Below are 27,659 nucleotides of genomic sequence, written 5' to 3'. Positions count from 1 at the left end.
ATCCATATCTACCTCTATTTCTACTTCCTTTAAGTCAAGATAAACTTCTCTAGTCGCTAGAGCCTCCGCTAGAGCCATAAATCATCGGTTCGGGTTTAATACCGCCTTTCTTTTCTTCCCTCGCCGCAGCTAAGCTATTTACTCCTCGAGGCTAATAATCCGCGCATTCTAAACGGCAACCTTTATCTCTAAAGCTTCTAGTCCCTTTGCGATCTTACTATACTTCTACCAGGTCAGACGACTTCGGTATTTAGCTATATCTCTTACCTAGCGGCTCGTTTTCGGGGTATTATCTGAGTGTAGTTAAGGAGGGCTAGGCGTCTTAAACCGTTCTACCACTTTTTCTTTATCCAGTTAAATTTCCGGGTATATTAGAGCTTTATGACGGTTAATAGGCCAATTTCTAGTAAACCTCTAGCCGGATAAGATAATATCCTTCCTTATGCCTACCTCCCTAGCTTTCACGTATGCCCGGATAAAGTAGACTTTATTAACCAGCGCAGAATCGGTTAAACTAGCTAGCTTTTAGAGTTCTTTCCGATACGCACCTTTAATAATATTAAAAATTCCATTATCTAACGGCTATAAACCATGGGAATAATATGCTAGTAAGTAATAATAGTAGATGTTATTTAGAAAGCACGTCGCTATCTACTCGTCCTAGCTGCTTATCAGCGACCCTATAGCCGGCAATTATGCGGCGAAAATACCCAAAGGCTCACCTATGCATAGCTCCTATGACTATTAAGGATAATTAGTCTCGTATCCGATATATCACGAGGCTCTATTTAAGGTAGATAGATATCTTTTAGCCACTCGAGAGCTATATGGTTGTCGGTCTAGCCGTTAGGCGATATGATATAGTGCCAGTCGGCTATTAATTTGAACTCGTCTAGAAACCACTATTTCTATAGCTCCTTTCCTTTAAAGATAATCCCCGGTTTTAAAGCGCGGCTAATTACGGTGACGGCCTCGATAAATGAGGTCTACTTGCGCGACTAGGAGCCCTTTAATATCGCCTTCTTCTTCGGGTCAAAGCTCCCGATTACGAGGCCGTCTAGGCCTCATAGATAACTACTTAGCTATTCCCTATAAAAACCCATAGAGTACTTATAGAATACTTACTAAAACCCGCTATTATACCGCCCTCGTCCACGTTAACCGTATTCTTAGGCTTAATCCAGCCGTACTCATTCTCCCTAATATCGAAGTACTAATTAACCGCCTTCGGAGTAAACCCGTTAAATCTAGCGGCTTCCTAATATTTTCTAAGCTTAGTAGATAGTTTTAGGTAATATTAGACGAACCTCATAGTCTAGTACTTGCCTAAAGGCTTATTATCGCCTTATTATTTAAGGATAGCCTCGATATAGGCGCGGAGCTAGCTATGCGAGGGAGCATAGCCCAGAGATTCTTATCGCAGTACCTAACGAATAAGGGTCTCCTCCTGGCTCTTTAAAAGACGCTAGTGGGCCTAGATTCGTTTATTCCTACTCGCTTAACCAGAAAGTCACCCAAAAAGGGTCGACTAAGGGACTCCACGTTTCTCGGCCGCCCCCGTCTATAATAGGCCTCTATTAGTAATATCGAGTATAGCCTCAGCTACGTTATCTTCGGTATAAACACGGCGAACCATTAGGAAAGGAGTTCCGATAAGAAAATTAGGTGAAAATTCGGCTTAAGTGGATAGAGTCGCGTAGGGTAGATAAGGAGAAATGCGAAAAATTTCAAAGGGCCAGAGAACTAGGCCACGAGGCGGAACGGGAAAAAGTCAAGCCGATAATAAAATTTCATAAAAACTACTATATAACACAGGTATGGGTTTGTGAGTATCTTCGTTCTTGGCTGAATGCGATATACTTGAAAATTCGGATTTTGTATGGGAAGATTGAAATTTTGGTGGTCCATTAGGTGGGGGTGCCCATTAGGTGGTCCTGGATGGTAGGTGCAAAAGGCGCAAAGTACGTTCCAGGGCTAGACCTACTCAACTCTAGGCCGTCCAGGTTCTCCATTATGGTCAAACGCAGCAAAAAGGTGGATTTCGTTTGGTCCCTTAACCCAGAACCACTGCCGGACGATGTGGCTAACGCTATTCGCCACGCGTGGCCTCTACACCGACACCTCGAAGGCATGGAGAAGGTTATATTAGAGAGTTGCGGCAGCATGCCGGTCGTTCAAGCTCATTGCCAGTGGCGTAAAAACTTCCAGGATGGTTATGCCCAGGTCAGATGGCGGCGACCCGGTATTGATGAGCTGGACAGAGATTTCAAATATCTTGCATTGGAACGGCAATGGCATCAATGGTGCTTGGATGCAGCAGAAAGCAAACAGACAAGACAAGTAAAGCTGAAGATGACTCCCATGTTTTACCGCTACATACGGACTAATGTTTTATGTTAGGGCCGAGGGTCAGCGGACGATGTCGACACTTCGGCAGTGCCAGTCAAGTTCAGAGGGCAAGTCATGTAAGCAGTAATAATATAACCTCTTCTTAAGTTGGCAGCTGACTCTCTCGTCAGTTATTGCAAACTGGAAAACTACAAGAACGAACAACACATGTTCCGTCTGGACCAGTTGGCAAGTGTGCTAAGTTACGACGAACCGTTTCTTTTGCCGCCTTCTAAATCGATGTTGGGCAACCGTCCAGCGGAATTCGATCTGAAGCGCCTGTTGTCGTTCCTTCACCGAGATTTCCAAGGTGGACTCGATTCTTGGTACGCGCTGGATGGGCAAACCACCATTCAATCTCAGCTCCGTTATTTTTGCCCAACCATTGAAAGTCGTGACCTAAAAGACAATACGCGGTACCCTTGTATTTTAGGGGATAGGGAAAGAGCGATTATCGGGCGTGGTTCATCTCTACAGTGTTTGGAAGAAAAACGAGTCCGGGTAAGCATTCGGGTATCTCACTATTTCCCAGGCCTGTTCAACATTCTCATCTTGGCCGACGAGAACATGTCGCCAGCCCCGGGAGACTGGACTCCCAGCACACAAGTCGGGCATACCAAGTCGGAGGTCAATTGGGCCCGGTATGGACTGAGGCCGTGTGGGAAGGGAACTGCCATCACAAATTACATGTTTGAGGTCTCTAGAGTCCTTGAAAGGTCGCTTGATGCTTGGGGCAACGCTCTCGACAGCATAGACAAGCTTGTTCATGTTAACGTGAGTAGTGACGATACGAAAGAACAAAACCCACGATCCTAGATTTGAGAGGAATCTTGCTAACAGTTGTAACTAGTTGAGTGATTTTGAATACGAGAAACGCGTGGAAGATCTCATGTTTGACAAGTCTTTCACCCGCTCTAAAGACTATTTCATTGCCATCCAGCTTCTCAGGATCATGGACGAGTGGCTGGACGAACTTTTACTGAGCATCGACGACTTGCGCGATATGCCGGCTTGGAGACGTGCTATCATTTATGTTGATGAAGCAGAACACAATGTCAATGTTTCCATGAAAAGCATGAAGGAACGCGCTACTAGGTTTCAGACCCGAGTTCGAAAGAAGTCAGAAGAAATCAAAAGTTTGCGTGATGGCGTATGTATCCTCCGTTCTTATACTCCATGGATGATAAATGTACTGACTGTTCTCCCCGTAGTTATTCAACGCTACATCCCTTCGCGAGGCCACCAAGGCCATGGCATTGAATCAGGCCATCTATATTTTCACCGTTGTCACCGTTCTCTTCACACCAGTGAGCTTCTTGGCGGTATGTAACTTCTTACAGTGGATACTCTGAAGACGAAGCTGACGAAAAAGACATTCTGGGCGTTGCCATTCTTGAACAATCCGGCAGAAGAAGGCAGTGACATGGTGCCAGAGCCCTCGTCTTTCCGCAGCAGTTTTGTTACCCTGCCTCTCTTCACGTACACTCTCGTTATCGGAATCGCGTGGTACATGCGACCAGACCAAGGCAGCTACAGGTTGCCAGGTTGGCTGACGGGGATATGGGATGCCATACGAGAAACATTGGAGTCCGCTTGGAGCAATTTCCCGCGTAAAATGAGGAGGACAAGTAAAAAGGCTCAGGGGAGATCAGGTGCCGGAGATTCCGCTTAGTCTTTGCTCTATTATATGCTAGTTGCCGTGGCAAAGCTCTCGCCTGATGAAAGGAATTTTACTAGTGTTCTGTTACGATGCAGCGGAACCGATACATAGAATCACAGCCAAACATGACGTGCCTGAACTGCCCTCTTGGAGGCGTGGTTTTCTAAATGGGGATTTTGTTGTTGTCAGCTTGGCCTGGTAGTGCTTATCGGACAAGGCGGCGAAACCAGTTGATAGATAATACCCGCACCCGGCATTGATAGTGGCGGGGGGGGATTCTTGTGTCTCGGTAGATGATAGCATTACCTGGATCTGGATCTGATCCAGGGCAGAAGGCGTGACGGATTGATAGCCCACCCTTGCTGTTGCTGCGGTTGAATGCCGATTGGCCCTCTTGGATTGGATCAACGCTGCCACCATTACTCGATTAGGCAACGATACCAACACCTCAAGACCACCTCCGCACTTCTCCAAGAGACGCAGGGGGTTAATGGAGCTTTTCAAAGCTGACTATTGGCATGTTGTCGAAAAAGGGACATACTCCAAATCTTGTTGGTCACATGTACGCAACTAGTCGCTTTCTGGAACCCCCCAAACACTGATAACCCAACTACAGGCATTTCTTCCATCTAGACAACTTCATTTGTCCGTCATCTTGTTTTATCGTCACTAGATACTTGGCACTCATCAGCGAAAATGACGTCCAATGGCACGCCAACCCTCAGATTGCCCCCTTGGGATCCCGAGATCACAGCCGTTGAGGACAATCAGCATCGGCCGATACCCGCAAGCTTGGATGAGCTACTCGAGCTTCGCAGGGAAGAACCTCCTCGAGATGACGCCATCTACAACGATCCAGCGATAGACATCGAAGAAACAACTGTGCCTGGTGGAGATGGTCCAATTCGTGCTATTGTCTTGAGAAGTAAGTCTCGGTCAATATCGTCGAAGCTCCGGCCCGGCATCCTTTTCATCCATGGCGGAGGAAGGGTCATGGGAAATGTCTACGTTGGTCTCGCAGCAGTGAGCGAGTTCGTCAAAGAGCTCGATGCTGTGGTGGTCAGTCCTGGATACCGCTTGGCCCCAGACTTTCACGGTAGTGCTGCAGTTCAAGACAGCTACGCTTCACTGGTCTGGATGTCCGAAAACCTGAGCAAGCTCGACATCGACCCGGCTCGTTTCATCATCGCTGGCGTCTCAGCTGGAGCAGGCATAGCCGCAGGGACATTGCTGTACTCCCGGGACCACAATGGCCCTAAAGTCTGCGCGCAGTTGCTGGTATGCCCGATGCTTGATGATCGGTTCACCAGCTTGTCGAGTCGACAGTTTGAAAACGGTCGAGGCTTTTACACAGCTTGGGGTCGATACGCCTGGAAATTGGTTCTCGGCGATGATGCCGAGAAGGGAACTGTCAGTCAGTACGTGGCACCCGGGCGTGCTGAAGACTTGTCAGACCTTCCACCTGCCTATATCGATGCCGGTTCTGGTGAGCCCTTCCGGGATGAGGACATTGCCTATGCTACCAAACTCTGGGAATGCGGTGTTCAAGCAGATTTGCACATTTGGGGAGGAGGATGCCATGGGTTTGACTTGTTCTATCCTACTGAGATAGGTGCTGAAGCCATCAAGACGAGAAATGCCTGGCTACGGAAGGTTTTGAGAGAGAAGAAGTAATCATAGTCAAGCCAATATCTTAACGCTCTCCTAGTCCTAGACCTAGAAATAGAACTATCATAAGGACTACAGATTTCTTCAAGTAAATGACATGTCACCGAGAATCCTTCGTCCTGCCTGTTGCCCCCATTCACCATATGATAGATTACGTAGCTGCGATGCAACACTCTACGATAAGTCAATAAGCAGGATGGAGTTCACACCTCGCAGGCATGGCACTTTCTTCTTACTTATAGGATGAAGCTAACAGAAGCCTGGATTTATCTAGGTTCTCGACTTGGCCGTCCAATCCGCTGGGCAAGTTTGCCCATAAGCTTGGAGCTTAGTCTTCTCACAAAATAGTTCAAGTAGAAAACGAAATCATATAGGACAATTTTATTGCATTCAGAAACAGTCAAACTAATGCATATTAGAATACAAAACCCTGCCTAATTTGAGGTCACACTTCGTACACCACTTTACAAGCAGTCACCCCAGTATCAACCATTCCTAGTCGAAAGGTCCAGTCTTCCCTCTTAGACCTGATGAATCTCTCCCTTGAGCATTTGAAGATTGGCCTCCTTGATCATTTCCCAGTCGATATGAGGACCCTCAAACTTCTTCCTGCCCTCGAAGAACCAGAGCCCGATGATGATGGAAAACAGTCCAACGGTAACAACGCTGATATAGTTCATGGTCTCGGTCGCGACAGGCAAAGTAGGCGGCATGCACACAAAGACTCCCAGCACTACGATCCAGAGAATAGAAAAGACATTGCAGACGTAGCCGAGAGCGCCCAGGTTCAGATATCGTGGGGGTAGATGCTCCTTGCGTCCTTGAGTGAGCAGAATTCCCTGAGGAACAGCATACGTAATGTTCAGGAACAGAACAGCCGATGTAATAATCGAGTTGAAGGCGCTAGTGGAAGCGAGGTAGAGCAGGCCGTAGATCAGAGTGAAGATGAAAGCCATGATGGTCGTTCGGACGGGGAACTCGAGCTTTCGGTCAACCTTGGAGAAGTAGTTGGAGTAAGGGACGCCGTTCTAGAAGGGTCAGTCTTTGTGAGCCCACGAGGACGGAAGAGAACCTACATCACGAGCCAAAGCCCAAGCAATACGGCCACAGGTGACCCACTGAGAGGGAAGAGAAACTAGTGACTGTGTGAGCATAGGGGTGTCGTTACACTCGACAGGGAAGAATTCGTACAGATGTAGACAACAAGAAGGAGTGCTTCGAGGCCAATGGTAACGTTGCGATTTCCGGTGCTGTTGCGAAGTTAGCGCAATGATTTTGAGGGACCGTAGATGGACTCTTACGCTTGGTAAATGATCTCCATGCTAGGAAGTGGCGAGTGTCGGACGGCATCCAGATCCGTCATGAAGAACATCAAGGCAATAAAGAGAGGCAGGCTAGTAAGTAGGCCGATAAACATGGTCATGATGATGACCTGTGGCACTCTTCGTCCAGGGTGCGACATCTCCTCACTAATGTGGATGGCTACTCTGCGTTAGACGAACTCGCTGTTGGCAAGAAGGGACAATATTACCTCCGTCAGTGGCACCGAAAGCATACATGCAGTTGGTGATGCCCAAGACCCAGGCTGTACCAGAGTTCCAGCCGCTTACGCCAAGGCCAGATTGGACGAGGAAGGAGGGATCGTTTGTGTGTTTGTGCATTCCCGTAGGGACGAAGAGGAACAGCAACATTCCAAAAATGGAGCAAATGAGAGTGAACTGGACCATAATCGCGATGCGTTTCGAAGCAACAAACACTGGTACAACTAGCGGCACGTCAGGATCTGTTCTGGGGAGTTGGGGGTAGTCGGAGATTACCTGTGATGAATGCCACGGCAACATAGAAGAGGTAGATTTGCCAGCTAGTGGCCACAAACTCGGGGTGCACAAAGCTGATCATTCCGCCAAGCACAGCAGCGGCAAGTGAGATTCCAGAGCACCTACACAGCATGTCAGCCATCTATCTAGGCATAGCTCACAGGGGGGGGTTCCTTACGTCACAACCCACCAAGCAAGGGTAGACATCCAGCCGATCGTGAAGGCGGTGAACCGCTTAGTCTTCTCGGGACTGAGAATGTAGCAGAAGTGGTACTGGCCACCGGTGGACTGGGGTAAATCCCGTTAGCCAGTTGTCTCAGGGATGCCAGGGGTCGGTTATCTCACCGGAAAGGCGGAGGCGATCTCGCTCAGGCCAAGGGTAATGAGGAACTGCACAACCCAGGCGACTACAAGTGCCAGGATACAGACCTGAGGTCCTCCATAGATGAGGCTTTGGCCAAAGTTGCTCTGGCGAAATGGTTAGCGATGGTGGCGGAGAGTGGCGAGAAGCACGCGAACAATGTATCCAGCCCAGGAGTTGGTGATGGAGAAACCCAGACCAAGAGCAGAGAACCAGTTGAACTGGCGCCTCAAGTCTGGTCTGTGGCCGTTTGCTCTCAGGATAGCATCATCGAGGTCGTCGCCGATGATGGTACCTTTGGCAACGCTTTCGCGGTCACCTTCGATAGGTTTGCTTTCCATGGCGGGCTTTTCGGTGACCGACATTGGGAATAATAGCAGATGAAGAAGTATCAAGACAAGAGTATGTGAAAGAGTGCTCTTCAGAGAGGACGTGAGGTCTGCGATATCCAAACCGATCGTAGCAGACGAGGCTCTTTAAATGAATCAAGCCGGCCAGCCAAGGATCTGGGGGTGTGACTCTTGATAGCGTCTTAGTTCGGTCGGGCGTGCTCAACACCATCTCCAAGATAACGTTCTACAAGAGCATCGCCGGCGATAGACAGGGAGGGGGAGGTCGTGATTGGTTCCGAGCCAGCCGTGAGGGGGCGCCGGCAGAAAGGTGTGAACAGGGAAGAGAAACCTTGCATTTGCCCCGGATTTTGGATTTGCAAGGGCTTTTCAACGCTGCCCCCGCACTTTTGAGTCTGGTCGTGAAGGTGTGTGATAAGGGTATGGTCTAAGAAGTGCTAGTTTAGACTACTACTAGTAAGTTTAAGTAAGATACTCTAGTAAGCATAAGTAATTAAAAGGGTATTTAAAGGCTTCTTTAAGTATAAGAAAAATTTAATATTAAATACTTAAAAATTATTTAAGGAATTATTTATAATAAATTATTTTTACAGTTTTATATATTTAATTTATATTTTTTACTAAATAAAGCTTATAATTATAATTATATATCTTATACTTTTTTCTAATACTTTTATCCTCATATTACTAACTTAATGCTAAGTACCCTTTTAACTAGGTAGTAAATAATTACTACTCCCCTCCCTTATCTGCCACTCCTTTATCGCCATGGTCCACGATCGCAAGCGCGCCTTGTGCACGTTTTCTCTATTCCCATTTCGATCTTAGCGGCGCAGGTTGGGAGTATTTCCTAAAACGGTAAAAGTCAACCTCGCCTCGTTCAGACTCGCTCCGAGCTCCCGCTCCCAAGGCTTGTCCCGGGAGGGGCGATTGTACATTCTTAGCCTCAGGCTGACATGCTCCTCGGCTATGTTATCGATCTCTATATGACGATGTTGGGCCTCGATGGATGTGAGAGTGGCTCAGGATAGTATTGGATCCGACAAAGAGGACCGCCGTGTCGATCGTGTCTCCAATTCCGTTCCCCTCACAAAGCTCTCCACTCTATTCTTACAACAGGGACGTCTCGAGACGGTTGCGAGCAGTCGCCAGGACGGTGACCTGCCGAAGTCCCCATCCTTAGATATCTTTATCAAGACTCTTGCCACCCATACGACAAGGTCTATGGTGCAAGGTTCCACGATTTTAACTGTTCAGTCGAACGTTCCAATGCATTGGCAGTCCTCCCAGTTCCTCATGTCCTCTCATGGAAAGAGGCTTGATATCAACAAGGGGAACGCAACACTCTTCAGCCTGATCGTGAGATATAGTCATAAACCCTGCAAGCGGGGAGTTGAGGCTCACTTCCGTCCCCAGTGGTGGAGATGATAAGAAGCGCTGCTCAGCCACTCATTGCGCTCTAGAGCCGGAGCCGGCGGACGAGCACAAGCTTGATCATAATCTTGTCGCCAAACACAGGTTCAGTGTCCAGGGTAAGGCGAGCTGATAGACAAGCTGGGTTGTTTCAGCCAAGGTACAGGGTGGCCGATGAAGATCGCCCAAGTAGGAAGTTCAGCCATATTGTGTCCCAAGCCGTGCAACCCCCAAGACCATCCATCATCATCACTCTCGCTCTGAAGATTCCTCAGCAAGGACAAGGCTTCAAGTAAACAGTTACAAATCCAAAAATCTCATCACCACCTCAAAAGATATTGCGTATCAGCTTGACAGCCCCCGCAGGCGATTACCACACCCTCTTGATAGCATTAGCTCGTTCCGCTAGATCAGCGTCAACATTTTCCCCGCACGTTTCGGCCTCTCCACAAAAAGTCTCGTTAATCGGCCGCACTCTGCGTGAGCAAACCACATTTCCTCCCATCAACTTCCCTGTCTGAGCTTGCTCATTCCTCTGCTGCTGTTCCTCCCACTGTAAACCTCGGCAACTCTCTGCTTTTTGGGTAACAATGGCAACCGACATGACTTCAACGGTCAAGCGCCCGACGGCTCGGCGCAAGGGTGAGTGGCGCAATCAACTTTCTGACCTCACTCACAGACGGATCATGGCCGTGATAGTCACGCTGAGTATCCAATCTAACTCTCATCTAGACCCAGCCTGTGGCACATGCCGCAAAAAGTGTCGCAAATGCGACCGCAAGCGCCCCATCTGCGATAGATGCCGCACCAAGGGCCTGCACTGCGAGGGATATCCTCCGCGCTTTCAGTTCTGCGAGATGATGACTGTCCCCTTGGCCCGCCGGGGCTCATCGAGCACGAGAAGAGATAGCGTAGCTCTATCCTCCACTCCCTCGTTCCCCATCTCGGGCGAGTCCCCCTCTGGCTCGTCGTCGGCTGCCGTGCAAGAGGCCGTCACCACAAGGTCGGTGACGGACTCGGCTTCTCCGCAGGCTTCTCTATCTCCAGACCAAGGACTTCCAGACTCTACCATCCTCAGCTTGCCGTCTCCGGCGTCTGTGTCACATTCTCCGTTTACGCCGGTTCACATCGACTCCACCTCGCCCCTCATCGGGACCCCCGACCTCAGCCAGGACATCATCTCGAACCGTCCTCTCATTGACTACTGTAAGGGACTCAAGGGTGTTCATTGGGCGGCAGCTGACTGCTCTCTCAGTCGATCAGATACTCAGTGAGTATCTCACCATCCATATCCAGGGTACCGACAATCCTTTTAGGATACACGTCCTGCCTCTGGCGTACCAGCATCAAGGTGTTCTTCACGCCCTATTGGGTCTGACAACGTGCCACATGCACATCTCGGGCAAGAACAGCAGCCAGCACTTTGTCGCCATCTCGCTTCAGTACCGAGTATCGGCGCTGCACTCGCTCGGGGCATTGCTTCTCCAGGAAGAAGTATCAGCCCTCAGCGTCTCCGAGGAGGAGTATGTACTATGCATGGCCCTACTGCTGGTCCTGCATGACGTATGTTGCACTCCCCTATGCCACATACCAAGCTAACGCATCTATTTCCCCAGGTCTGCGAGACTGGCGTTTCTTCCCATGGAGCTCACCTAACCGGCGTCTCATTCCTGTGCAAGAGATTGGCCTGTCCTACCGACTTCTCCACACGATCTAAAGCTAGCATGTTCTTCATATCAGCCTTGGCATGGTGAGCAATCAGCCACAGACCGGATTTACCCCAGACTAACCCAGGATCCAGGCTCGACATGCTGCGGGGCTTCAGCGGCGCCGAGAAGCTCTCCTACTCGGAGGACGTACGTCGCTGCGTGCGCGATCACGGAAGCCTCAGCCTCCACACCCTCGTCGGCTGTCCCCCTGTCATCTTCCACCGGATCGGCCAGGTACTGGAGGCGGGCAAGGCTTTCCGCGCGGGGGACCTGCCGATAGATCAGTTCCAGGCGATGCTAGACGAGGCCGAAAAGTTCTTTCGCGGTTGGGACCCCGATCAGGCAGTCTACCCCACGGGACACCAGGAATGGAAGCATCTCGCAGAGGCGTACAGACATTCTTGTCTGCTTCGAGTGCTTCGATTCCCGGATCCATTTGCCATGTCATGCGAAGACATTCGGATCAAGGCATCAGTGGCAGCCATTTTCGATGTCTGCGCGGCAATGCCTCGAGACACAGTCTTTTACAAACGACTACTGTTCCCTCTATTTCTAGCTGGAGCCGATACGTCTTCTCCGCATCAGATGCACTACGCCAGCTGGTGTGTAGGCGAGATCAAGCACGCGACAGGCTTCCAGCATCCAGCCATGACCGAGATGCTCACCAAGGTCTGGGAAGAGAGGAGGACAAACCCCCACGGCTGGTCCAACGTTCCATGGATGGAATTCGTAAGTTGCCCAACCCTTGCTCATCGCTTGACTAGCCCCGCAAGCCATGTCATGGCCTCCACCAAAGCTGACAACTCCCCTCAGACATGCTCAGAGCTTCTCCGCGACCAACACGCTTATCTCTTCTTCTAAAGAAGATATAGATCCAATCTCCATTTCGCGGGCTCATATCGGAGCGCGTATCTGCCAAGCAGTGGTATCTCGACCGTCTTTGTTAAACGAAACCCGTCATGTTGAAAGATTTCCTGTTTAGTGGGCCTGGCTAGTCATTGATAATGGGTGGCGCGACAGGGAGTTGGGAGTATTTCCTCATTGAGATTAGTTTACCTGCAGGATCCCTTTGGTCGGTGTGGGAACTCCAAAGAAGGTGTGACTTATTACATGTCCCAACTGCAAGGGTCTTGCTATGTCCACGAGAGCTTCGTCAAAGCCCTCATTCTCTTCTTCTTTTTCTCCTCATTCCACTTTGATACTTTTCTTCGTTATACGCAATTCATAATGGCTGCCACCGAAAAGTGCCCGATAGAGCTTGAAAAGGCCTCCAAGTTGGCCAATGTCCCTCACTGCGAGCAGTACGACAGGATGATCTCGGGCATGCTGTCAGTCAACCCCTCCTCAGCCCCTCTTCCCAAGACGCCATTCACTCACATCTCAATAGCTACGACTCCTTTGTCCCCGAGCTCGTCAAGGGTCGTCTCGACGGTCGCAAGTTCATGCACGAATACAACAACTGGTTCCCTACGAGCGACGAAGAATACACACATGACGCCGTGGCCAAGAAGCGAGCTGAGATGCTACGCGGACGACTTGGCCACGTCGCTGATGACGAAGTCTTTGTCGAACCCCCCTTCCGTGTCGACTACGGCCCAAACGTCTCGGTAGGCAAGAGGTTCTACGCCAACTTCGGCCTCACGATCCTAGACTCTGCCATCGTGACGATTGGTGACCGCGTGATGGTTGGTCCCAATGTCATGATTTCGACAGCGACGCACGAGATCGAAGTTGCGAGCCGAAGAGATAATATCGAGTATGCCAAGGCCATAAACATCGGTAACGATTGTTGGATTGGAGGCGGCGTTATAATTTTGCCCGGTGTCACTATCGGTGATGGCTGTACGATAGGCGCGGGATCTGTTGTTACGCGAGATATTCCGGCTTGGAGCGTGGCTCTTGGAAGCCCTGCGAGGGTGGTCAAGAAGGTTCCGGAGTTGCCCATGCCTGAAGAGTAAGTTTGGACGAGATATAGACGAAAAGACGTGATAACGATCGACACGGCCATTTGCGAATTCAATACTTTATAGTTGACAAGATTTCGTATTGCTGTATCTCACGGAAGAACATCTTGAGAGTAAGCCTCGTGGCATTCGGTTGTCCAACTTCATGCCACTGTTTCACGCGGATCTTGGTCGCGTCAAAGTCAACCATTCCGGTTGTCACAGTCTCGCATGTGTTGTGGTTGGGAAACTCAGGAATTGGTTCACGCCACGTCCAAGCTGCGGCTGGTGTCTGTTCTGGATCAACGCTTTCTTCCTTTCAGCTGTCCAAGACCAACTTGCACGGGTCACAGGTAACAAGCATCCGGGTGTAACAAGTTCTCTCAACCCTATATGACCAAATAGAGACCATCCATAACCATAATTCTCAAGCTCTGTTTATAATCAGAACCATCAGTTATAAAGCCCACCATTCGCACAAAGAACAGACCCAGTGGTCCATCTCGCATCATCCGTACAAAGAAACGCAACCAAAGGCGCAATATCATCAACCTCTGCAATCCTAGCAGCAGCCGGCGTAGACTCAATAAGCGGCTGCATATCCTGTCTAAACTGCTCATCACTCTCCTGCCACTGATCCGTAGCAACAGGTCCAGGATTCACACAGTTGACAGTGATTCCATGTGACTGGCCGAGTTCCTTTGCCCAGACGCGGGCTAATGACTCGTCGGCGGCTTTTGTGGCGCCGTAGACTGTTTGACCGGCTACGCCGAGACGGGCGGCTGCTGAAGAGACAAAGACTATGCGCCCGCCGTGGGCGATGTGTGGGATTACCGCTTGGGTGAGGAAGATTGGGCCTTTGACGTTGGTGTCGAAGTGAGTTTGGAAGAGCTCTTCTGTAACTTCGTCGAGGTTCGCGTCGACTCCGAGGGCAGCACTGATCAACAGTTAGAATGTGTTACAAACGGGTGATGGGAGACTCACTTGTGGATCAAAATCTCAATCTTTCCAGTCTGGCTGAGCTGTAGCGCACTCTCCACAATCTTGGGAATATCCTTCATGGTAGATACGCTAGCCTGGCAGAGGGCCGCCTTTGAGCCGCTGGCCTCGATCTTCTTGACGACGTCGAGGGCGCGTTGCTTGCTCTTGTCACTGGTGTAGTTGACAACAACATTGGCGCCACGTTGTCCTAATTGGACAGCAATTGCAGCACCAATGCCCCTGTGGCGGTTCGCGTGAGTAGCTGCCGTGTCTCGGAGACTGAGGATCCTACCTGGAAGCGCCAGTGACGATGGCAGTCTTGCCGGTCAAGTCGAGTCCTTTGAAGTCAGGCATGTTGAGATATCTCTTATCGTAGTTGTGTAGAAGAATAAAATCCAGAACAAGCAATCTTGATAACAGCACGAGGGATACCCTGGATATAAGTGCTCCATCTCACGCGTCCCCTTTATAGCTTATCAAGCCCCACGATAGCTTCCTGCAGATCAACCTCGGTCCAGCTGCTGGTCCTACCAAAACTAGCAAGGGGCGCAACAAGCTGTGCACTCCATCCCCAGAAGCAGGCAACGGTTTGCATCGCCCCCAGATAAAGGAAGCAGAGCAGACGCTCCTCCCCCGCAGTCTGCACCTGACGCTGGCATTATTTCCTAAAACGGTAATCTGGACCATGCGGAGGCAAAGACACTACCATTAGCTCGTCCATGACAGATTTGCTCCACACTCCAAACTCCGCAGCTTCACCAACCACAAGCCGAGTATAAGACAAGATGCAAGACGCGACAGATTCGAGATCATCTCAAGCAAATCCTCAAGCACTTGTTTTACTATCTTCAAGAGCTACGAGATCTTTGTCAAAATGTCATCCCACGCCTCCAAGTCTGCTCCTCACCCTCTCGACCCCCTGACTGTCGACGAGGTGCAGACGGCCTCGCAGATTGTCCACAAGCAGATCGGATGCGCAGAAAACGAGATCAGATTCAAGCTTGTTGATCTCGCTGAGCCTCCCAAGGACACTACACTTCAGCACCTTCACCACAATGGCCCTGCTCCTGATCGAAGGGCTAGGGCGTACTACCACCTGAAGACCAGCCAGGCTCTCTTGATCGCCATTGTTAACCTGGCAACCAAGAGAGTTGAGAAGCTCTACGATGCTCCCAACTCTCAAGGACCTGTTGACTGGCACGAGTACGAGCTCATCACCAGAGCCTGCAACAGCCACCCCGAGGTCTTGGCCGAAGTTGCCAAGCTCAAGCTTCCTCCCAAGTAAGATGCCCTCAGACAAATACCCAGACATCCATTGACCTTTCTAGTGCCCGTATTCTCAACGACCCTTGGGCCTTTGGCACCGACGACGCCAACGAACGACGACGACTCTTCCAATGCTACATGTACATCGCCCTCGACGAAGACCCCGAAGCCAACCATTACTCTCTCCCTCTCCCTCTCGCCCCCATCTTCGACGCACACACCCTCGAGCTCGTCGAGATCGAAAGGCTTCCTATGGGCACTGGCGACGAGCTGGATCCCGAGACTCAGCCCTGGGAGCCTGCCAAGCCTGTCGAGTATAGTGCAAACATCATGGGAGAGGATGCCTTCCGAAAAGATCTCAAGCCACTGCAAGTTGTTCAGCCCGAGGGCCCTTCTTTCAAGATATTTGGCCGCCGTGTTGAGTGGCAGAAGTGGTCTTTCCAACTTGGTTGGACTCTTCGAGAAGGTCCTGTTCTTCACGATGTGCAGTACGACGGACGTCCCCTGTTCTACAGAGTATCCATGAGCGAGATGACGGTTCCATACGGCGACCCTCGATCACCATATCACCGAAAGCAGGCCTTTGACCTAGGCGACTCTGGGTTTGGTCTTACCTCCAACAGCCTGAGCCTTGGCTGTGACTGTCTTGGACATATTGCCTACTTCAGCGGTGTTCGAGTGACTGCAGATGGCAAGCCTGCTGTCATGCCTAATGTTGTCTGCATGCACGAGATTGACGATGGTATCGGCTGGAAGCATACCAACTTCCGCAATCACAAGTCTTCAGTTGTGAGGAACAGACAGCTCGTCATCCAGTGCACGGCAACGGTTGCCAACTACGAGTACATTCTAGCCTTCGTGCTCGACCAAGCTGCCAACATCCACATCGAGGTTCGAGCCACCGGTATCGTCTCTACCATGCCCATCCGTCAAGGCCTTCAAGTCCCCTGGGGCACAATCGTCGCCCCAGGCGTTCTGGCCGTCAACCACCAGCACATTTTCTGCGTCCGAGTCGACCCGTGCCTAGACGGCGACCGAAACAACACAATCACATACGACGAATGCCACCCCGTGATCAACGAACCCGACGTCGATCCCTTCGGCTGCGCCTTCAGAGTAAACACAACACCGATCGAGAAGCCAGGCGGCTACGACCTTGACCTTACAAAGAACCGCACATTCAAGATCATCAACGAGTCCCGGACAAACGCCATCTCTGGAAAGCCCCACGGATACAAGCTGCATGCTGTTCCTAGCCAGATGCTCATGATGGCTCCTCACACATTCAACTACCGCCGCGGTGTTTTTACTTCTAAGCCCATTTGGGTGACAAAGTATAACGATGACGAGTTGTGGGCGTCGGGAGAGTTTACGAACCAGAGCCGGGAGGATACTGGTCTGGCTATCTGGGCGAAACGCGATGAGAATGTCAAGAATGAGGATGTTGTTCTCTGGCACTCTTTTGGAGTTACTCACGTCACTCGACCTGAAGGTATGTCTCTATCATTCTTAACTTCTGAACATTTACTAACTATGATCTAGACTTCCCTGTTATGCCTGTCGAAAAGTTTGCCGTGTCTCTGAAGCCAACCAGCTTCTTCGAGGTCAACCCATCTAACGACGTCCCTCGTTCCAACCAGAGCGCCAACCAGTCGACGCTACACACCGTTGGACCTGAGTCTTGCTGCCGACCTTCGCGCATCTAGAGAGGAAGACGAAGAGTAAAATAGATTGGTTCGCAAGGGCTTGGGGTCAATCGATGTACAATGTTTGTGTTAGAGATACAAGTTATGTTATTATCTGGCTTCCCCACGAGTTCTTTGGTCTTTATCTGTCGCGTGATGCAAATGTCACAGGGACGGCCCGCCGCTTAGGCTTCTAGGCTTGTGACAGTGGCCGTTTTGCCGGTCCTGGCTCCACGATAAACGCCTCTTATGCCACTATTAGAACGAATTGTCCAAAAGCAGCATGCTATAATAACGTGCATACAAATTTGGATCTACCAAAGCCCTCCCGAGGCATCTCGTCCCATAACTACAGGGTGGCTGGCTGAAGCTGAACTCGGCCGAGACACCTGCAGGGCCTGGAACCTATGTCGCTAACCTCTTTGGTGCTCTAGCCGCCGATGGTTGTCAATAGCGCAGCCAGTTGTGGCTTTGGCTTGACATGATGAAGAGTCCAGACTGAGTAGTTACGTCGAGCTATTCGAAACTATCAGGCAATGTTTCAAAAGATCGGGTAGACAGGCGCGGGATTGGACAATATAACAACATGTGATGTAGGTGTTTGGACGACTTGGTTCTCACGCAATCGACAGACTTCCAAGTGGTAGCGGGCATAGAAGAACTATATAAACAGGGTAATTACATACAGACTACTAAAGTCCTCAATATTGTCTTTGAGAATCTCTGCTCCGTAATTATCAACTGCCGCCATCATGTCACAACCAGCAACGCCGGCAGCGCCTGCAACACCAACCATCTCAGATCGGCTCAAGGCTGGTTCCTCCCTTGGCGTCGACGGATTAATCAAGTCTCCCAACGGTGACTACGCCTTTGTCCTCCAAAATGACGGCAACTGCTGCGCCTACGCGCCGGGCGGGCGACCCATCTGGTGCTCCAACACCTGGGGCTATCCCAAGCCAGTCACCTGCATCTTGGAGACCGACGGCAACCTCAGGCTTCTGGAGAAAGATGGCAGTGAGAAGTGGTCGAGTGGCAGTGGAGGTCAGGGTACTGCTGATTCTGAATTAATTATTCAAGATGATGGGAATGTTGTCATTAGTACGGATGGCAAGGTCTTTTGGAGCACAAACAGTACACAAGCTCCGCTGCCAACACCTGCAGACACCCCTGCGAGCCCATCCAGCCCTGCTACCAAGTCAGTAAGTCATATAAAACCTATAATTAAACGCATATGTTGACCATGATACAGACCGTGCCACCTCCAGCTCCAGCTCCCACGGACCGCCTCAACCCCGGTACCGCCTTGAACATCAACCAAACCCTGGTGTCCACCAACGGCAGTTACACGCTCATCATGCAACCTGACTGCAACTGCGTCATGTACCAAAATGGCAAGGGCCCTCTTTGGTCCGCCGGTATGGCACCGGGTCTTCCCGCCCAGAGCCTCCTCTTCCGTGCTGATGGAGAACTCGAGATCCTCGATACATCTGGAGATCCCAAATGGCAGGCTGGAACGGCCGGTAGAGGCAATAGCACTTCTTACTTTCAGGTCAGGGATGATGGAAACATGGTTATAAGGACTGATAACCAGATTGTGTGGTCCTCTAGAACAGGACCTGCGTACTCATGGCCAGTAAAGAACCACATTGTCGGCGGAGAGAGGATCCTCCCTGGCGAGTTGCTCACATCTGCCAACGGTAACTATACTCTCACTCTCGGCCTCGATCTCAACTTTGTTCTCGCCCAGGGCTCTACAACCACATGGTCTACAGGCGCGGGCGACCCCGAAGGTGGCGGCTGGGTTCAGGTTGATACCACAGGCAACATGGCAGTCATCGCAAGCTTTCAAACCCAATGGTCATCGCACACGACGTTCCGAAGGACTCCTGGAAACTGTGTTCTGAAGTTGGGAAACGATGGCGTTGTGGACCTCAAACTTGACGATATCGTCGTTTGGTCCACGGATGCATCCAGGGTGCAGACATATGTGCCTCCTGATGTAGGTTCTAACCCAATCTACCTTGACTGATAGGGCTGATGCTAACTCTCGTCCAAGTTCGTCGCCTACACCTCTGGCAACACATTACTGCCTGGACAATATCTCGCATCCGGCCAATCCATGCCTTCTCCAAGCGGAAAGATGACAGTAACACTCTTGGACAGTAGCCAATTCATCATCCAAAATGTCCCAACCAAAACCACTCTCTTCACCTCCAGCCCGCCTCCAAACCTCGACACCTCAATGATGACGATGGGCTACAACAATGACTTGATCCTCTGGGCAGAAAACGGTAGAAAGATCTGGGAGGCTCCTGTCAACACCAATTTACGAGACAACATCTTTGCCAATCACGTTCCGGGAAGCCTGGTGCTCAAAGACTCGGGTGATCTGGCTCTCCACGACATTAACGGGGGCCAAACCATCTGGAGGAGCAACACATCCTGCCCCGCATTCAGCGGTACCGTGTCGGAACTCAATATGGGCGAGACTCTTCTCATTGGCCAAAAGATTCAATCACCGAGCGGCGTTCACGAGATTACGTTCCTCGCATCTGGTGGTCTTCAGCTCAGCAACACTAGCCTCAACACCAGTGTCGTCTATCAACCCCCCTTGACGAGCTCAACTGCCAACTCCTTTACCTTTGGTCGAGACAAGGTACTTCAGATCAGCGATGCGAGCAACAATAGTCTATGGCGCAGCAGCAACCGACATCCAGCCCTCAACACAACCTATGCACCCCCTGGCCCAGATGGCCTCCCTCAACTGAATGGTGATCCAGGGCTCATCCTTGACAACGACTGCAACATCTTTGTCCGCAACGGTGACGGAAAGATTCTGTGGAAGATTTCCGACATCGTCGCATCCATCGGCAACTCTCTCACGCCTGGAGTGACACTCGACAAGGCGCATTGTATCAGCACCACTGTCAACGCAGATATCTACGTCGCCCGTATCAGCAGCAAAGGAAATTTGGTTCTTCTCAAGAAGAGACCATGGAATGAATTCGAGCCGGAGACACTCATGTGGACAGCCGGGGCGACTAACGCCGATTCCGCCTGGTTGTCATCGGACGGGAATTTGTGTGTTGGATCAGGTGGTACTGCTACGTGGACGAGCAACACTGGTGGTCATGCTGGAGAGGATGGTATCGTGCTTTATGTTCAGCCTGATGGGAATATGTGTATTTATGTTGCAGGAAAGTGCACTTTTGCGACTGAAACAGCAGCACACTAGTTGTCCTAGATAGCCAATGTTTTGAAGCAAGAAGGTTAGACGAATGAATCTGATTTATGGACATACCTTTATCCATAATTTTCATCAGGAAACAACCGGTGATTTGGGTGCAGCGGCAATCGCAGTCATGGTGGTCCTATAACAATGTGTATACCTACTTGACAACATCAACATCCGCTATCGCTCAGTTCTCATTCCCAGAACTCAGCTATAACCAAATTCATGCCATTTAATTCTTTCATTACTATCCCAGGAGAGCATACGGCCATACCAACAGAGGTGACTGATCATGAGAACCCAGCATGTGGCCAGTGGTGGTGACCTGCTCAAGGGTCAAAGGCAAAGCTGGTTCGGGCTGCATCAGAGTCTGGACTTGATAATGCCAGAGAAACTGACCACTGAATGACATGTATGCCCCGGGTTAGGGATTTGTGCACGTTTAGTGTCCCAAAAATCATAATTCATCAGACATAATTACATCCAGCCTCTATAACCTATACCGAAACCCCAGAAACCCCAGATCTAGCGCTCTTTGCATCCAAATCCTTCATATGAACCAAGTGCGTCTCATCACTATCGCCATACTGCACGTCATAGGTACGTTGATACGTGATCCCCCTCGACTCAACCGGCCGACTAGTCGTATCCACCTCTGTGGTAGCATTGGTGCCCAATTGTCTAGACCTGTTCTTGTTTGTGTTTCGTCCAGTGTTGCTCGCGTAGTTTTGGTAGTAGCGCCGAGAAGTGCCCAGAATCTTGGGGAAGAGCCGGACCAGTAAGATCCGTAGGGAGGGCATGCAGGCGCAAATCATGCCGACGTTGATCTCGATGGTAGACCATTTAGAAACTTCCAGAAACTCCCACGTCGCGTTCTCTGTCTCGGCTTTGAACTTAACAACCGCTCTCAGTCTCAGAATGCTGACAACAGTGACGCTGAATAAGAGTCAGTAACAGGCTCATCATCACTGAACAAGGACAAGACTTACAACGTGCCCACGCAAAACATCATTCCAACACCAATCTTCTTCTTCCAATCCAAGTTCAGCGCCTTAAGCTGAGACAAAGGAACAGCAAGCATCCAGCAATCAAGGGCAATGCTGATGCCAGCGTTGGACCAAGTGATGGCGTTGAGATCAGCACAGTGCCCTTGGTGTTCGCCATCCCACTTCTCCCAGAAATAGCTGATGGGTTTACACTGAAAAACGGCAGTAAATACAAAAGCCAATCCAAAAAGGCTATTGAATATGACGGTGGCCCAGAGAGTCCTTCGAACGCCAACAGTGGGAAAGATACGAAGGTAGAAGAATAGGAGGGACAGCTTTAGAAGTGTCACCTGGGCGAAGTAGAGGATAGCCATGACGTGAAAGAAGTAGCCAAAATTGGTGATTTCCGTCGGAGTAAGAGTCCAGATGTCACGACCTAGGCCGTTTGCTGCCGTACCGTGAACAGTGATTACTGAGCTCGGAACACCAGAGAGAAAGGTGATGAGGATGAACCAGTCGTCGAGACCAAGAGGAAGCTTCCAGTAGATCTTTGAGACAAATCGCTGAAGGATGAACAAGCCGGTGATAACGGCAAACGTGTTAGACAAGATGATGTATTCGTCGGTCTTGTCTCGGATAGGAGCACCGCAGCTGGTCATGGTCAAGTTGGTTGTGACTGAGCAGGGTTAATATGGGATGATCCGGTTAGCTTAGGAATACATACCCAATAATTCCTTGATCGTGCATCCTTTCTTGATACACATGTCCATGGGTATCTGGATCATCTCATCGGTGCAGAGACACGTTGGGTTTGTAACGGAACATGTCGAGTTGCTGGCGATCTTCAAACATTCGACCTAACATCATCAGCACGGGTAACCAAAGAAAAGCACTCGAAATTTGGTCTTACTGCGCATTCAGGCCAAGCCGAGGTAGAAGACGCAGCCAGACCAGCTGGTAACGCCAAAAGGCAAGCAAATAGGCTGACTCCAAAAAGCATCATGAAAGCATCACGACCAAAAAAAAGAAACAAGAAAAGTTGAAAGTGGGCAACCAGGAAGGACTCATGTCATTTTTATTAAACTTTCACAAGCTAAAACACGTAGTCCATTAAAAAAAAACCTTTCTAAACCTCGTGGATCCAAGATCGCCGCATCAGTGATTCAAAACATGTGAACCGGCTCCAGATAGTCACACACCATCAACTACGCACAGACTTACCCGACACACAAGTTGCCCGATTCAGTGCACCCGTAGGGTAACTTCCCCAGAAGATCCCTATTCAGATCCGAGGGTCCCTATTTCCGGTGTGGCTCTCACGTGTGGCGTTGGACCAGTTAGGGAGTCTGGACGAGAGTGGTAGAAGCTCCGAGAGTTGACTTGTACATTTTTGTAGATCCGGGCCGGAGGGCGGGTGGGACCTTTTTGCTCATTGGAGAGGTTACGTGAAAGCATGAATCAGGGGTAAGAGTTTTTCAGGAGCTCAAAATGAAGGACCTGAGTAGCTACACACGCTTGAACGCCATGATTGTGGTGAGAGCTCAATCAGCTTCAAATCAGCTTCAGAGATATCTTTGTTCATCACTGTCAGATCAAGATACACGAACAGACTGCAGATCAGGATCCAGAAACAAGGCAGCATCAACAGGGGCAAAGCAATCCCATCGAAAATCACTACGAAAAGTGGCATGATCTTCCTCCCTGTCAGATCCCAACGCGGAGTCAGCTCCTGGAGATCCCCTGCTTATCAAAAAATCCACCTCGGTCCTCGGGCGGACCTGCATCTGAAGATAACTTCCGCCAACGGAATGACAAAAACCCCCTGTTTCCCACCGTTCTGCTGGGGGATCGTACCAGCTCGGATGGTCCGTGTAAAAGGCGGACCTGAATTCGTCGTTTCAAAAAGGAAATGATCAGCGGGCTAAGAGATGGATTGAAGTGGATTTATTTAGCATCGGACCTTTTTATCGCAAGAGCGATATCGTAGGAGTAGGAGGAGGAATAGATAGGTCATTCATTACTCGCCTTTGCGAACCATGGCCTTGGCAGCGAGTCAAGGCTATTCTATACTCCTTTGAAGAGCTTTTAACCGTCAATTCGCCGAATCATACCTCCATGACTGTTCCTGCATTGATCTGTAACAAGTGGAGAACATCCAGCTCGAGGTGGCAAAGGTGGATGTCATCAGGGGCTTCCCATATGCTTTAGCTCCGTTCAACACAAATTTTGGCACCAATTCTCTCTCATCCTCGTCTTGCTCGCTTGATCCTTCGTAAATGCTTACAGAAGAAGATAACTCTGCCAAGTCTTCGCTAACACACGTGGTTATCCGGGTTGACCCCTCGCCAAGACCCAGGCAATAGCAAGCCACCATTATTGGCCATTACCGGTCTTCGTCAGCTACTGTCAACGGATAATTCCACTTCCATCCCTAATCTCCGGCCTTAGACCTTCGGACGCGAGTCGTCCGGCAAACCGGCGACGCTACCAAGAAATCTCTCAACGTCCAGGCCACGCTATCTTGGGCACGTCTGGGGGCTCCCCTGGTCCCTGAAGACCAAGCGTCTTGGTCCTAGCTTCCAGAATCAGTAAGGAAGCCATTCATTGCTTGCGGTCGGAAGAATCCTAGCGCGCCTCAGCCGCTTCCTCCGACTCCATTTTCATGCGAATCTACTGTGCGTGCTAGCAAGGACCCCAGGTCATCCAAGACGGGATGCATCTCTTGGGTAGGCTTGGAGGCCTAGGATGGTATCCTATTAAATACGCAGGAGGACGCCACATCTCTTGTCCATCTCATCCATCGACGCATCTTCAACTTCAACCGCCAAGATGAGAATCACGCAGTCTCTGTCATGGGCTCTTGCCACCGTCGGCGCCGTCAGCGCTGGCTCTACGCCCAAGTGTCGATGCCTACCCGGCGACGCCTGCTGGCCCTCTACCAACGTGTGGAACCAGTTTAACCAGACTGTCGGCGGCGTTCTCATCAAGACTGTTCCCATCGGTTCGCCGTGTCATGACCCTACCTACGACGCCGCGGCTTGCTCGGCTTTGCAAACGGCGTGGAAGCTTCCCCAGACTCAGTAAGCTTGGAACTCTAAATAGCTTGAGTTGTTTACTAACGCAGCCCAGCTTCGAGTCATCTTCGTCTGTGATGCAGGCCTTCTTTGCCAACCAGAGCTGTGACCCCTTCTTGGCTGAGTCTCGCCCTTGCACTCTTGGCAACTATGCTGCCTATGCCGTCAAGGTGTCCAACGCCAACCAAGTTGCTGCCGCTGTTCGGTTTGCCAACGATCACAACATCCGCCTGGTTGTTCGCAACACTGGCCATGAGTATGTGCCCACTGTATTCCCATTAGACTCTTGACTAACAATGCGACAGCTACCTTGGTCGCTCTACTGGCGCTGGCTCTCTCGCCATCTGGACTCACTTCATGAAGGACGCTGAAGTCGTCTACTGGTCCGACAAGCTCTACAACGGCCCTGCCGTCAAGCTCGGCGCCGGTATCCAGGGCGCGGACGCCGTCGAGTTTGCCAACTCTCACGGCCTCACCACCGTCTCTGGCGAGTGCCCTACCGTCGGTCTTGCCGGCTTCACCCTTGGTGGTGGCCACTCTGCTCTTAGCACCAGCTATGGTCTCGGTGCTGATCAGACTCTCGAGTTCGAAGTTGTTACTGCGGCCGGCAGAGTCGTCAGGGCTTCTGCTTTCGAGAACAGTGACCTCTACTGGGCTCTGAGCGGTGGTGGTGCTGGCAACTTTGCTGTTGTCACTTCCCTGACTGTTCGAGCTCACTACACTGGTACCATTGGAGGCGCTACTCTCCAGATGGTTGCTACTGACAAGGCTACCTTTGATAATGCTGTCGCCAAGTTCCACGAGCTTCTGCCCGCCATGATTGACCACGGTCCTACCGTTATCTACTATGTCACTGCTGGTGTTCTCGTCGTCAAGCCCATCACGCTTGTCAACTCCACCGGAGACTATGTCCGCGATGAGGTCCTTGGCCCCTTCACTACCTACCTCGCCTCGGTTGGCATCACGCCCGTGGTTTCCTACACCACCCTCAACTACCGCGACCACTACGACACTTATATGGGTCCTCTCCCCAACGGCCACATTGGTGCTTCCGAGTATCAGTATGGTGGTCGTCTCATCCCCCGTTCCGTCATCGAGAACGACAACGACAACTTCCAAAAGACGATCCGCAACCTCACCGCCAACGGCGTCATTGCCGTCGGCAGCGGTGGCAGCTTCCAGCCTTACAAGGGCGTCTCCAACGCCGTGCACCCCGCCTGGCGCAAGGCCATCATGTCGATGCAGCTCGCCACCACCTGGGATCCCCTCCGCTGGAACGACATGCTCACGATGCAGAAGCGCATCACCTACGAGTTCATGCCCCAGATCGAGGCCGTCACTCCCGGCAGCGGCACTTACATGAACGAGGCCGACTTTAACCAGCTCAACTGGCAGGAGACTTTCTATGGCGACAACTGGAGCCGTCTTGCTTCTATCAAAAAGAAGTGGGATCCCAAGTCGCTGTTCTACAACCTCAAGGGTGTTGGTAGCGATGCCTGGAGCGTGGCTGCGGATGGCCGCATGTGCCGGGTTTAAATTCTTTAATCGACTTGAGGAGTCAAGTTTGGATGTTATGATAATCTGATTGTACATATTTGATGGATCGATACAGGGTATGCATATAGCGTTAGCGAATGACAAGGAAGCCTTGATTTTCACACTTCTTGCCTATGACAGTTGATGAGTTTGAGTCTGAGAAAATGAACTCGATAACCTTTTCAATTCGGCACAAGTTTGGTGTTGATAGGTCCTCATTTCACGGAACCCACGGAACAGCTGAACAAACACGTGAGCATCTCAGCTTGTATTCAGGTAGAGAAGCGCTAGTTCAAGCGTCAAGCCGAGTTCCGAGTCATTCTCCGCATCTCAACCAAATCTCGCCACTGACTCAGTCTCCAAGAAACAACTTTCTACCAAACACCATGGCTCCTGTTTACAAGATCGCGCTGATTCAGTTTGACCCCAAGGTTCGTCTTCCAATCAGACACAACCTTTGCACTAGGCGAAACTTTGCACTTTTTGAGTTGAGTCACTGACAACCCGATAAGCCCATCGTTGTCGACGACAACTTTGCCAAGGCTGAAGGACACTTGCGCGAGGCAGCTGCTAAAGGATGTGATATCGCCATTCTTCCAGAGTTTCATCTCACATCATGGGCCCCTGAGCATGTCGACTTTGTCTCGGCCAGCAAGAAGTCAGCGGGCTGCCTGGCCAAGTATCAGGATCTTGCGCGGGAGTTGAACATCAACATTGTTCCAGGTACCATTTGTGAGGTGCATATGGCAGAAAATGGCAAGGATGAGGAGTTGCGCAACATGGCTTACTTCCTGGCCGCCGGGACTGGCGAGATCTGTGGTTCTTATCAAAAGAAGAACCTTTGGCATCCTGAGCGACCTCATCTTACCTCATCAGCTCACACGCCTCATACCGCTTTCGATACACCCCTGAAGCATGCTGATGGTCGACCTGTGCGGGCTGGCATGGTCATCTGCTGGGATCTAGCCTTCCCAGAAGCTTTCCGAGCCTTGGTTAACGACGGCGCGGACCTCATTATCATCCCGTCGTACTGGTTCCTAACGGACGCCGGAGAGGAAGGACAGGAACTAAACCCGGATGCAGAGAGAATCTTCATCGAGAGTGCCCTGACATCACGGGCTTTTGAGAACACTGCAGCAGTTGCCTTTTGCAACGCAGGTGGACTGAGCTCTGTAAACATGCCAATTCTGGGCACGCTTGGCAAGATTGAAATTGGCGAGGAAAAGGTTGAGATTGTGGAGGTGGATCTGGATATCTTGAGGATTGCCGAGGACAACTACAAGATCAGGAGTGATATGAAGGGCGAGGGCTGGTACTACAAGTATGACATGAAGAAGCAAGCATAGATCAAGTTAGAAGTTGACAACATCTCTAAAACAAACTCCAATCATGCCAAATAAGCTCAGATAAGCTCCCCATATCAATACAGGGATCCTGGCGAGGTAAGCACACAAGCGAGGGCATTCAGAGACTAGCCCAGAATGGGCCTACGTGCCGCTGATCCTTATAAGTCCCGATATTCGGCAGCCGAGACATCAACAAGCGTCATTGGTCTAGGGGTTAGGATTCAACTCTTCCATTAGAGAGAAG

At 50.6% G+C, this 27,659-nt stretch overlaps 9 protein-coding genes across 9 annotated transcripts; 6 read left to right on the top strand and 3 right to left on the bottom strand.

Annotated features, from left to right (window-relative positions):
- Positions 1-5,002: 5,002 nt before the first annotated feature.
- NECHADRAFT_17466 (uncharacterized protein) lies at positions 5,003-5,707 on the top strand (the record flags this gene model as incomplete). The annotated part of the gene is made up of 1 exon (XM_003043600.1): positions 5,003-5,707. A coding segment is annotated over one exon (705 nt), but the record flags the coding sequence as incomplete, so codon positions are not given.
- Positions 5,708-6,237: 530 nt separating this feature from the next.
- NECHADRAFT_54933 (uncharacterized protein) lies at positions 6,238-8,235 on the bottom strand (the record flags this gene model as incomplete). The annotated part of the gene is made up of 8 exons (XM_003043482.1): positions 6,238-6,744; positions 6,793-6,851; positions 6,908-6,966; positions 7,018-7,203; positions 7,406-7,533; positions 7,717-7,821; positions 7,879-8,001; positions 8,053-8,235. 8 exons carry the CDS (start codon positions 8,233-8,235, stop codon positions 6,238-6,240), a joined length of 1,350 nt encoding a protein of 449 aa, XP_003043528.1.
- Positions 8,236-10,343: 2,108 nt separating this feature from the next.
- NECHADRAFT_54879 (uncharacterized protein) lies at positions 10,344-12,227 on the top strand (the record flags this gene model as incomplete). Its single annotated transcript, XM_003043599.1, has 5 exons — positions 10,344-10,863; positions 10,913-11,220; positions 11,274-11,407; positions 11,459-12,095; positions 12,180-12,227. 5 exons carry the CDS (start codon positions 10,344-10,346, stop codon positions 12,225-12,227), a joined length of 1,647 nt encoding a protein of 548 aa, XP_003043645.1.
- A 1,535-nt stretch (positions 12,228-13,762) lies between these two features.
- Positions 13,763-14,644, bottom strand: NECHADRAFT_54774 (uncharacterized protein; the record flags this gene model as incomplete). The annotated part of the gene is made up of 3 exons (XM_003043481.1): positions 13,763-14,246; positions 14,294-14,530; positions 14,583-14,644. The coding sequence occupies 3 exons, from the start codon at positions 14,642-14,644 to the stop codon at positions 13,763-13,765; spliced, it is 783 nt and encodes a 260-aa protein (XP_003043527.1).
- A 520-nt stretch (positions 14,645-15,164) lies between these two features.
- Positions 15,165-17,262, top strand: NECHADRAFT_54669 (uncharacterized protein; the record flags this gene model as incomplete). Its single annotated transcript, XM_003043598.1, has 3 exons — positions 15,165-15,571; positions 15,619-17,048; positions 17,099-17,262. The coding sequence occupies 3 exons, from the start codon at positions 15,165-15,167 to the stop codon at positions 17,260-17,262; spliced, it is 2,001 nt and encodes a 666-aa protein (XP_003043644.1).
- Positions 17,263-17,993: 731 nt separating this feature from the next.
- NECHADRAFT_88259 (uncharacterized protein) lies at positions 17,994-20,476 on the top strand (the record flags this gene model as incomplete). The annotated part of the gene is made up of 3 exons (XM_003043597.1): positions 17,994-18,440; positions 18,491-19,240; positions 19,298-20,476. The coding sequence occupies 3 exons, from the start codon at positions 17,994-17,996 to the stop codon at positions 20,474-20,476; spliced, it is 2,376 nt and encodes a 791-aa protein (XP_003043643.1).
- Positions 20,477-20,970: 494 nt separating this feature from the next.
- On the bottom strand, positions 20,971-22,459 carry NECHADRAFT_88258 (uncharacterized protein; the record flags this gene model as incomplete). The annotated part of the gene is made up of 4 exons (XM_003043480.1): positions 20,971-21,409; positions 21,463-22,135; positions 22,184-22,316; positions 22,370-22,459. The coding sequence occupies 4 exons, from the start codon at positions 22,457-22,459 to the stop codon at positions 20,971-20,973; spliced, it is 1,335 nt and encodes a 444-aa protein (XP_003043526.1).
- Positions 22,460-24,288: 1,829 nt separating this feature from the next.
- NECHADRAFT_98044 (uncharacterized protein) lies at positions 24,289-26,069 on the top strand (the record flags this gene model as incomplete). The annotated part of the gene is made up of 4 exons (XM_003043596.1): positions 24,289-24,327; positions 24,361-24,539; positions 24,589-24,789; positions 24,839-26,069. 4 exons carry the CDS (start codon positions 24,289-24,291, stop codon positions 26,067-26,069), a joined length of 1,650 nt encoding a protein of 549 aa, XP_003043642.1.
- Positions 26,070-26,455: 386 nt separating this feature from the next.
- NECHADRAFT_88256 (uncharacterized protein) lies at positions 26,456-27,415 on the top strand (the record flags this gene model as incomplete). Its single annotated transcript, XM_003043595.1, has 2 exons — positions 26,456-26,500; positions 26,582-27,415. The coding sequence occupies 2 exons, from the start codon at positions 26,456-26,458 to the stop codon at positions 27,413-27,415; spliced, it is 879 nt and encodes a 292-aa protein (XP_003043641.1).
- Positions 27,416-27,659: the final 244 nt, after the last annotated feature.

Source organism: Fusarium vanettenii (assembly GCF_000151355.1).
Source record: "Fusarium vanettenii 77-13-4 chromosome 13 genomic scaffold NECHAsca_28_chr13_5_0, whole genome shotgun sequence".
Classification (NCBI taxonomy): Eukaryota; Fungi; Ascomycota; class Sordariomycetes; order Hypocreales; family Nectriaceae; genus Fusarium; species Fusarium vanettenii.
This window is presented reverse-complemented; position numbering and strand designations above follow the sequence as displayed.